Source organism: Prunus avium, chromosome 1, assembly GCF_965620075.1.
Source record: "Prunus avium chromosome 1, drPruAviu1.hap1.1, whole genome shotgun sequence".
Taxonomy (NCBI): Eukaryota; Viridiplantae; Streptophyta; class Magnoliopsida; order Rosales; family Rosaceae; genus Prunus; species Prunus avium.
Window position 1 is genome coordinate 7,324,638 of NC_142284.1, and position 11,686 is coordinate 7,336,323.

An 11,686-nucleotide genomic window follows, 5' to 3' on the forward strand; every position below is an offset into this window, starting at 1 on the left:
AGTTTGCGAGACGAAACACACTTCGTCGCGCAAGATTTTGTGCACCGAATTTTATTTTTTCGTCGCGCAAAGTCATGAAAGATTTTTACAAATAATTTTTTATTTTCTTTATTTTTGTAAAGACTTTACGAGACGAACCACACTTCGTCGCGCAAGACTTTGTGCACCGAATTTTATTGTTTCGTCGCGCAAAGTCATCCAAAGATTTTTAAAAATAATTTTTTATTTTGTTTATTTTTGTAAAGACTTTACGAGACGAACCACACTTCGTCGCGCAAAGTGACTTTGTGCGACGATTTGTGTTTCGTTGCGCAAAATTTAGTCGCGTAAGACTTTGAGCGACGAAGTTTAATTTTTGTCGCGCAAAATTTGGTTGCGCAAGGGGTTTTTTTTACTAGTGATTATTCTTAATAATTATTATAAAAGTAACAACTATTATGTGGCAAGATAACTACATAATTTAACTTATAAACCTAAATAGATAGCAAAATATTTAATTTCCCAAAATATTAATATATATACAATTTTAAAATACAGGGCTTCACAATCATAATGCTTAATTATTGTGAAAACAATTAATGCTTGTTTGTTATTACCAAAAATATATAATAATAAAAATGCCTGCGTAGAGTTGGAAATACAGTGGCTTCATAAGACTAAGATTAGGGGAATTTCTTGCATTTTGAACGTGCTGTTGTCTTTTGATCCCATAACCGACATTTAAAAAAAAAAGAACATCAACGGATAGTATATGTGCTTTAGGGCAGCATTTCCATTCAAACTCAGGTTTTGCAAGGACAAGTTGTACACAATGATATCTAGGACCTCACGGAGGAAAATTTATTAAACATGAAATAAAGAGGTACACCAAGCCATGGCGGATAGAAGGAGCCTAAGCCTAAGCCTAATCCCACTTGAGTCAGAACTCATGGGTTTATCAACTAAGTTTCAAAAGCAAAGGCTAATGCTGACTCAAGCAACTCTAAGATTTTGGGTTGGAATGTTGACTTATGAAGAGCCTCCTCTGAAGCTAATCTTTCTTGCAGAATTTTAGAGCCCACGTACCTGCCCAAAGTAAAAAATTGAAAGTGATGAAAAGAGCAGAATGGCGTAGAATTAATATTACAAACAAGACATTCAGCCAAATATATTATCGAGAAGTTCTAGTGGTTGCAAGTAAGTGTGTATATAACATACCTCCCTAACATCAGATAGAAGCCCTGAGGATGGCTTGCTGGTGTGGAAGGGAATGTGGAGCCATCAACGACGCGTAATGCGTTGATCCCTGTAACACGGAAATCATCATCAAGCACCTCCCCGACAAGGCATCCACCGTGGTAATGCCAATATGACGCTACTGCCTCTTGGCAAAATGTTTCGAAGGCTGCATCATCTGCCTGGTTCTCTGGCAAAGGTATTCCTAAAATATCAAAACCTTCTATGCCCGGCAAATCTTCCACTTTATATGGTTTTAATGCGTCCGAGCTCAAGAATTCACCAATCTTCTTCATGCCGCTAACACAATGAGCAAGGTCCGTTGAATTTGAATAGTAGTTGAATGTGACATTTGGAGCAACTCTCACGTCAGAGGTTGATTGCAGCGTGACAGTACCATGAGATAATGGTCCAGGAACTTTGTTAACAATGTGAGCGAAAGTTGCATTTGGCAGGGGATAAGTTGGATTAGGAAAAAAACCGAAGGGTGCAATAGAAAATGGCAAGCTTGATAGAGAACATTGGTAGAAGTCGCTTGTAATGCCTAGAACGGTCACAGTTGAGGCTTCTATTGGATTTGGGGGCAAAATGTTAATGAAATTACGAGGATTGTCATATATATACTGCCCGACGTATGGATGGGAAGCAACAACTGAAATGTTCAGAGATGTTAGGTATGACTCTGGGCCAACACCACTAAGTAGTAGAAGTTGAGGGGACCCAATTGGCCCTGCACTCAATATAACTTCTCCCTCACCACGTACAAATGCCTGATGAGTCGTTCCATTCGAATCAGTATATATAACTCCTATAGCTGTCACACCTGTATTATGGAAGCATTATTTGCACATTCAGTATTTGATATGACTATCCTGCTGGTAATGTTTCAAAATAATAAAACATTAACTTTGGAAGCATACCTGATGAATTGGAAGAGAAGATGATCTTCTCTACTGCGGCATGAACTGCAACTCGCAAGTTGTTTGGATCTCCTTTATTAAGCAGTTCATCAGATGCATGTCTGGTTCCATTATTGTCGAAAGTTGAGCCGGTGAGTCTAGTTCCTTCTATGTGATCCAAACTAAATCCATTGTCTGGAAGAATACCAACCTCCAAGAATGCAGTTCCTGTAAGATTTTGCCAAAATTGGAAATCCGGCTCGAACACAATAGTGTCTTCAACCCAATCATATGTCTTATTAACCAAATCCATGTCCCATTCAATCCCTGTTTGATTAAAGAACGAGGTGTTAGCTCTTACGTAGACCCCGGCATTGATCATGCTCGTGCCACCGAGGACCCTCCCTCTTACATTGTCAATACCATCTCCAGACACGAACCTTTCAACTGGTGTCTGTCCATCATCTTCTTCCTGCAGATTATATATAAACCCATCTGAAGTCAACAGGTTTGGATATTCTGTAGGAAGAGTGCCCCTTTCCAGAACAAGCACCGAGTAGTTTGCTGACAAAGTTGCTGCCAATGGACACCCTGCTGTTCCTCCACCAACTATAATGTAGTCGTATGTTCCTTCCAACTCTGTGTCATTGGCATCGTAAACAAATTCCAAGTAGCTAAAATCTGCAAAATGTGAAGAGAGGAAGAGTTATTATTTGCCTTTTTTGGTTTTCTTTTTAAGAATCACGGGGGAAGTAGTTTACCATGAGCAGAGGTATTGGCTAGCGAATGAACCTCTGAACATTGAAGATGAAGAACAAAAAGGTGCAGCACCAATACTAGTATAGCTGACATTGTTGATTTCACCATGTTTCTGAATATTATCAAAACACTTTTTCACTTTCATCAAGGCTCTCCCTTCTATGGAATTTATAGAGGTAAGACTTAGTGAGTATAGTTAAAAAAATAATGGTTTCCACAATCACATGTTTAAATGATATAAAATAATGATCAATTATGGAGGCAATCAAGAAAATTACGTACGTAGGGATTTTGTTGTTGTTGTCTTGAAGTCAAATCTCGTGATCTTATCCAAACAGCATTATTCTACCCAAGAAAATTACGTACGTAGGGTAACTTTATCATGTAGTGTTATCACGTGTTGGTTTGTCATATATAACATCCAAATCACATGTTGTAGGCCCGATAATAGATAACAGGAGATAATTCTACCCAAACACGAGCCTAGGGTTTTGGTTTTGTCTTAAGCCTAGGGGTTTATTAGTGTTTGAAATGAAAGCACAAAAATATGACCAAACGTTACAATGTATTGTTATCAATCCATTATAATAGGTGTATATAATGGCGGAATCAGGACAACGAGTGAGTTAAACTAAAATTATTAGCTTTAAAATCTAATGGTCATTCTTTTTGTACTTATTACAGTTTCTTTAGTCTTTCAAGAAAGAAAATGTATGTATTAAATCATATAAACCACGGTCGTTCATAGCTTCATTGACTAATTTTCAATAAAATTTAACATAAAACAAATGCATATTAAATGCAACCAAAAAACACATATTATCCAAATGAAAATATATTCAACAACAGAATTGAAGGTGTACCTATTTTAATGTATATTTTTTACGTTGCTCACCAACTAAATTCACTTAATGTTTGTCCACCATATCCCTACAAACATATTTTTTTATAATGAATAATGCTTGGCTCCTTAAAACAAAGGAGGAGCTCCTTTTCATAGAAAATGAGATTTTGACACTCATGTTCAATAGCGAACATTATCTATAAACTCAGCTCAGTGCCACAAAAAGCCTCAGATTGCATTCTGTATTTTCAAGTGAAAAAATTGTAACACATTAAGTACTAGTTAGAAAATGGAAAGTGACTAATTGAGGATTCTTTTCTCTAAATAAGCTCTCTAATGGTTTTTTTTTTTTATTAATAAAATGTCAAAAGCCCTTCATTTTGAAGGAAGTTGAGGTTCCACTACAAAACCAATTGACAATGGGGAAAGTAGCCCAACATCTAGGGACAAATCCACGATATTAAATTGAAATAGGCTAGAGTTACATTACAAACAAACTCGAGAGCACAAGTGAATTTCATTTATAACAAAAAATAATACACCTAGTGGGGGGACATTATGAGGCAAGAAGAGTTAACACCAAACACTTATTTATAATTTAAAAAAAACAAAACAAAATCCTAGTAACTAAGTTAAGATTACCTCAACAAACAAAAAGAGAGGAAAGTTTTGCTATGTTTCTCACGTGCTTGCTTGCTCAAGTGTGCTTTTGAGTTGTACATTCTCACAAGTTGAAGTAATAGCCCCACTCCAACAAAGTAATGTGAAAGAGTTTTGAATATGTACGGAATTTTCACACTAATATTTATATTTCGGGCCATCAGTTTTATAATTCTAGCTCCAACCTATTAGAAATTCACAATCCAGTAAAATGTCAAAGTTGCGAGAGCAATGAGTCGTGGAAGAATATATTCCCAACGGATAGAATTCGTATTCTTTCATTTTCTTGTTGCATGGGTTGAATATAAATATCGAAAATTTTGTCTCATTGTATGTAAAGCGAGCCATTCATATCAAATATTTGGGACTACTCTCAATAAAAACAATACTAGAAAACAATATTTCTCTCACATATGTTTCGTGTTTTTCTAGGTCTGTTTTCATACGTGTCATGGTGTATGAACACGTTTTTTTTTTGGATTTATAAGGTCACAAAGACATTCATGAACAAGAAACAAATGGGACCACTTAATTTTATTTTGTGGCAGAAGGTATAAGCTTAGTCAAGTTTGCTACCTAGAACCTAATTCGAATTCCCCTACTTGTAATATGTAAAACTAAAATATTCTTACTACTTTTGACAAGTGTACGCCTGCGTGGCCTTCGACATGAAGCAATGTATAAATTAACTCTGCCCATGTGGGAGAGTAATGCGGTGGTGTATTACTTACAGAGATAAACTAAAGACCAACATATATTTTTCAGAAAAACAGAATAAACTGTAAACGAGTAAATTGGTGATGATCGATGTGTTGGTCTTTCATTTTTTGTATTTTATATCAGTTTTAAATATAATATTGGGTTGTCTTGGTTGATGCATTTTATGGATTTTGGCGATTTACCACATCTTCAAGAAGCAATATGTTTTCGTGAACTGTGAGACTAGCTTATTCTACCAAGGTTTGCAATTTACAAATAGGCTTAATTGGTGCATTTAGTAAAATGTATTTTTAGAGAAATGCTCCTCCTCCATTAACGTAAAGTAATACTCAGAGCTTTTACAATCATGTTCCTTATTCTTTAGTTAAAATTTAGCTAAAAATACACAAAAGTTATTTTAGAAGCTCTTTATAAAATTTGAACTCAAATCATACTTCCTAGTTTAGGGAGTCATAAATACTATAATTATTTTTTAATTCAATATGATTGGTCCATCTCTATAAAAATAAAAATAAAAACTAGTTAGCATTAATTAAAAGTTATACTATGCATAAAACAAAGCAACACTAAATTATAGGGAGCCACTATGAGTCATTTCTCTCTCTTCAGAATTATGAACTCTTAAAGATCTCCCTATTTTAGGAGGTAATTTAAAGAGCCCATTATAGAAACTCTGAGTTTAACATTTTTGCCAAATCCAACAATTAAATGTGATGTTCCTCAGTTGTGACGTCCCCATAAGTTTTTAATGGGTTAGGAAAAGATGGTGCTGGTGGAGTGAGCATTTCGAGATGTTTAGTTCATATGAATTAAAAATGTGTACCCTTTTATCCTGTTATTAAGAAAAATCTATTTTCGCGTTGGATTTTGTTATAACGTGCTTGTTGGATAACGTGCTTGTCGGATTTTGTTATGAAGAAAAGTTTATTTTCGTTGGATTTTGTTGCTATATAAATCATAATATATCCTCTTATTTGCCTTCTGGCTCAAGTATACTTTGTGATGTGAAAGTTTGCCCTACATTATTTTTGGCGTTTCCATTAGAATTATTAACAAGAGGGGTTAGGTTTAAAGTTATCAGACACCTTTATTAATTTAATTGTTAATTTTTCACTGCTTACATCATATGGGTAGACATTAAAATTTTGGTGATTAATAATTCAAAGTTTGATTTTTTGAACAATCGAAGGTTATTCGTCCAAGTTGTCGGTTCCATATAAAGTACCTGTGGCACTTGACTCATTAAGATAAAGCTAGGCACCAATGATGACGCATATGTCAGCATCTATGAGTTCCATAAACAAATCAAATCATATGCTAAAAAGGAATAAATTATTATTAATTTATCATTTTTCTAAATCATGAGTTAATTTTCTCAAAGTAAAATTTTTGATTTGTTTAAGAGCTAAATTAAATCAATTGACTCATATTAAATTAAATCATAAATAAATTTCACAAATCATGGGATTCAGATTGGTGATTCCAAACCAAGACTCAATACTTTACCTACAAACATTTCGAAAAATCAGAAAGCTCTCTAGCCCAATAATTCATCAAGCCCATGGAGAATCACCAAGCACTACAATACGTTTCTTTCACTGCTAAAGTCGAAGAGTATCTACCACATGACACCACTCGTTATCTTGACCTACTTGAGATCAAGCTGTGACAACCCTTAATACCAAATCTCAAATTCCTATTCAAGATAAAATGCTTATCACCCTTGAAATCATATGGGAGATCAATCAAAGGATTTTTCTTTTGTAAAGAATATCCACAGAGATTGTAACCCTAAATTCATTCAATACAAATATTATTTTGTACACATGGTCTTGTCTTATTTGTCACATGACTTTTGTGTTTACAATATGCTTTTCAAATGAAATTGTTCAATCAAGTTTTCCTTTTTTCTTAATCATTTTGTATTTTCTTTTGCGTTATGTAGGGTCTTCCAGGTGAGCTTGATGATGCTACTCTAACTGAGGCTTTAGAGTTGCACATAGAAGGGGAAGGTCTATTTGAGGGCTTAGACTGGTATGCATTACTAATTAGCAAACTTTCAGTGATCTAGTAAATGTTATAATATAATACATAATTAATTGGCAATGGGTGGAGAGGCCCAAGATGTTTTAAATTATTATGCAACGCCTTAATTCCCCAACATGGGATCACACTATGAATACGCCTCCTCATGTGTGACCTCATTTAATTTTAAAACGTGGACAACATGTTAGGTTTAGGATTCTTAGAATTGGCTTTCCTTGCCAAATGTACACTTTCATGTAATTCCTCTTATCTCATCTTTAGAAATTAGGCCTTGGGTATTTGCTACAAAGTTGAAGTATATTGAAGAGCTTATGTCACGACCCGATTCGAGAATAAAGAATACTCCCGAATTAGGGTGCGTGAATTGAAAGGAATAAATAAAAGGACTGAAAAATGGATATTAAAATACATTACCATTCTATATTTAAAAAAAAATATATAATAATCTTACAAGGTTACAAGATATAAATAAAAGTTTAACACTCTAAACTAGTCCAACTTCTCTGGTTTCGGCTTTGCCTTGCCCACTAATTGATCTGAAAAACAAAGTAGGTGAGGGATGAGCAAACCACTGCTCAGTGAGTAGATTATGTAATATGTCAGTCAATCAATTTCATTTTACACACTCTAGAAAATATAATATAAATATACACAATCCAAATCATATCACATCACATCATTCCTTCAAATCTTGGTTATCCTTCACAAATTGTACCCAGTACGTGATCCCTATTGGCCTCACTGCCCTGTATCCCCGTCTGGTACACATTTATCCTTCGGATACCCTGTCACTGAAGTTCTCATGTTCCATGAATAACACATACTTCACAAAAACTCCAAAAAATATATAATATTGCATAAATTAGACATGCTTGACTTGAAAATAGAGAGAGATTTGTAAATAGAATAAATCCATGATTTATCACAAAATAAGAACTTTTAGAACACATTACATAACCCACTCACCAAGATAAGTATGAAATATTGCAAGACAAACACACATGCTCTTCATCTTGTTTCTTTTTCTTCCTTCTCTCTCTCTCTCTCTCTCTCTCTCTCTCTCTCTCTCTCTCTCTCTCTCTCATGGTAGAAATCTATCTTAAAGGATTGGAATGAGTGATTGAAGTAAGGAAGCATGATATTTATAGGAGAGGCTATGCATGCACCCAAACAATATTTATATAAACAATATTTTAAATCACCAAAAGATAAGATATAAAATTAAGGGAATAATGTGACTCATCCCCTTTGGCCAATGATATCACAACACCACCACCAAAAGATAAGATAAGAGGAAGGTAATAATGTGAGTCATCAAGTTAGAAGAGAGTGTTGATACAATGAATGGGGAGGAAGAGAATAAGAAAGAATCTTAGGCTAGGTGACTCACAAACTTTAGACTAGGTGACTCACCTCCAATAGATGAACAACTCATCCCAATTTGGGATAAAAATCATATTTTTTGAAGAGAAAGTAAGAGGGAAAGGGGGGAAGAATGGGAGGATGATGGTTTGATTAAAACCAATTCTAAGTCTCTACACATGGATAACAAGAATGGTGTCATCTTTCAACTAAAGGGATAATCTCATACTAGACTCAAGATTTAATAACATATAAATCTTCACAATAAATTTTTAAATAAGAAAATTCATATTTATAAATAATTATTATATATATATTCAGGTTCTCACGGCTTATGAGGCTACAAAACTAAGGTAATTTGTGCATTCATTTATAATGGGCATCATTAGGAAAATCAACTTCTGCATCCATATACTTTGTCGAGATGACTTGTCATACAGGTCAAATATTTCAAGCATGAGATGGCTAGTCATATAGGCCAAATATTTCCAGCACGATATTTATTAAAGGCACATGATTTTGCTTATTGTAAGTCAAATCCTTGGCTGCCAAGTGTCCTTTTGAATGCCCAATTTTACCAAGAAGGTTGGGGATGGTCTGGACTTACCAACTCTCTCATTTTACATTTTTCATATAGGTTTTTAGAGAGAGAGAGAGAGAGAGAGAGAGAGTTCTAGTGAGAGATTGTGCTTAGGTTTTGCTTTTTGGGAGAAGAGTTCATTGGTTCTTGAATTCCTTTAGGGGTGAAAATTTATTTATCACACTTTTGCTTAATGATACAAAGTTTCATCTCTCATCACTTTCATTTTCATCATTTTGGAAAACTTGGTTTTCTCTTTGGTTTGTATGAGAGTGTTCATGACATAGAAATGGGTTTTCAAGATTTCATTTTGAAAACTACTTCTTTGTTAAAAAATTTGACCATAGCTTTGCACATCAAAGTTTTAATCTCTCATCTCTTTCATTTGCACCATTTTTGAAAATTTGGTTTTCTCTTTGGTTTGTGTGAGAGTGTTCATGAAATGAAGTTTTCAAATCATTTTTGAAATCTACTTCTATCTTTGAAACCTACTTCACCCATTTAGAATTTTTGGGAGTAAAACTTCTACTCTGCACTCTCTACTTGGTGAGGTCTGAGTTTTCATTATGAGATTTTGAAAATTATTCTTTGAAATCTGATGTGTCTTTTTTAAAATATGCATATGGGTTCAGTTATGACTAGCCATCTTCTTAAGTCTGCATTTGGGTTCGTTATGACTAGTCATCTTCTTTAGTCGAGATCATACTCTTGGTTGATTTCTTCAAGAGTATGGTTTTGTGAAGGAATTGACCATTTCATCTTAGAATCTATATATCATTATGTCTATTCGATCTGGAGCTGAGTCGCTGGTGCCATAAAGTAAATGAGTTGATGGAATAGCTGCTACTTACATGAAGGACTAGCTGCTAGCTCAACTAAGTTAGAAAATAAGGTTGCACATGAAGGTAGTGCTCATTTCCTAAATAGACCTAGGATTATTTGAGTTTGTGATTACTTTTCTTAAGAATATTCTTGACTTAGTGGATTGCCTGATCAAAAGATGACTTCTGGTTTTTCCTAGTGGTGGGTTTTCTAGGTGAACAATTTTTTGGTGTTTGGTTGTGTATGCTTGAATAGTCATATTGTGTTTGATACACTTTTGATTAATGAATGATTGTTCACACACTATGCACTTTAGTTGTTGCTAGCACATATGATGCCTAGATTGATGGGTCTTTCTAAGTGCTTAGGTTGTCACTTAGTCATCTTCTATGTTTGCAGGGGCTTGAGAATTGATTGATGAATGGATGTGTATTATGTTATGTGTTCTTAGGTTTATGACGTGTTGTTGACTAGTCATATTTCTGCTAGGTTTATTTGATCATTGGCATTATCATATCTATTTGATTAGGGGATTTGGATCTGTGCATTTGTTGTCTGTTCATACGTATGTCTAGTAGTTGACTAGTCATATTGTTACTAGGAACAGTTAATCATTGTTGCCTTACATTTGTTTGCTAGGGTTTCAATTTACCCCATTCACCTAAGTACCAATTTCACAACACATATTGGGTGACGTGAGAGCACGTGTTGTTGGGCTTGACATATGGATACTTTACTCTGATACTATATTAGAAATGTGAGCATTCAACCAAAGATTAGTTGCCAATGGATGAAGAGACCCAACATCTTTTGAGGACTATTGAAAAGGTAAACAAAAGGAATATGTTTACTTATTAGGAATGGTTATTAGAATAATTTCAATTCCTTCTTCTCATGTGTTTACTAACACATTGGTGTTGGAACCAATTCTTGACTTCACATGGGTTTACATACACATAAGGAATAAAAAATTATATGTGTTCTATATTAATATTCTTAATCAAATACCATCAACACTAGGAATGAGATCAACTAGGGGCAGTAGTTGGTCCAATTCCCATTCTAAATACATAAACATGTCCAAAATGTTATTATCTTTTTAAACGAGATTAGTTAGTAGTTTAGTTGTCAAACATGGTGTAGATAAAGATTTTATTTAACCTTGAGTGTCATACATAATAAGAGCTCGTACAAGAAAGTCTTATAACATGAGATTTCCATCGTTTATGACGTTAATTAGTGTTTACCCGTTTTGATTTGTTTCCGGTAATAATAGGGTAAAGTTCCCCATTAATTCAAAGACCATTGTTTGGTCAATAAATTAACTTTCTTTATGTGTTGAGCGTGCCACTGTTAGCAACTTTTTCAATTCTAACAGACTCGAGAGTAAAAATAACTTGCGCCCCAAGCTATTGACTTTGAACAAACGATTGTGAATTTGGGTGAGGAATATCTCCCAAGTAAGTTCTTTTCTATGCCTTAGACTGGTAAGGACTTTATAATTTTCCTCAATATAAAACCCGTAGTTCTGGCCAGAATAACTGATAACAGACTGAACTAATTCCAGGCAGAACTCCCCTTTTCAAGACTCAAAAAGGGAAAACTGACTATACAAAGACAAAAAGAGGGCTGTACTTTCATTTCTGGCTGGGTAGTTGCCTCTGTTCTGGACTAGACTGGATGTTAAACAACTTCAAGTGCTGGACTCCGGCTGCAAATCGATACCAAAGCTTGATTTTGGTAGAGCTTTAATTCATTTCAAACCCTGGAAGGCTTTTG

At 34.6% G+C, this 11,686-nt stretch overlaps 1 protein-coding gene across 1 annotated transcript; it reads right to left on the bottom strand.

Annotated features, from left to right (window-relative positions):
- Positions 1 to 745: 745 nt before the first annotated feature.
- Positions 746 to 2,996, bottom strand: LOC110752520 ((R)-mandelonitrile lyase 2-like). Its single transcript, XM_088254091.1, has 4 exons — positions 2,876 to 2,996; positions 2,136 to 2,795; positions 1,198 to 2,038; positions 746 to 1,065 (listed from the first exon to the last, which is right to left on the bottom strand). The coding sequence occupies exons 1-4, from the start codon at positions 2,979 to 2,981 to the stop codon at positions 942 to 944; spliced, it is 1,731 nt and encodes a 576-aa protein (XP_088110217.1). The 5' UTR covers positions 2,982 to 2,996; the 3' UTR covers positions 746 to 941.
- Between the last annotated feature and the right edge of the window lie 8,690 nt (positions 2,997 to 11,686).

Excerpts from the sequence above, each read along its gene's own strand:
- LOC110752520 (XM_088254091.1), bottom strand. The coding sequence starts at position 2,981 with ATGGTGAAATCAACAATGTCAGCTATACTAGTATTGGTGCTGCACCTT. Across the intron at positions 2,796-2,875 it reads AGCCAATACCTCTGCTCATG|ATTTTAGCTACTTGGAATTT; the intron begins GTAAACTACTTC and ends CACATTTTGCAG. Across the intron at positions 1,066-1,197 it reads TTCTATCTGATGTTAGGGAG|GTACGTGGGCTCTAAAATTC; the intron begins GTATGTTATATA and ends TACTTTGGGCAG.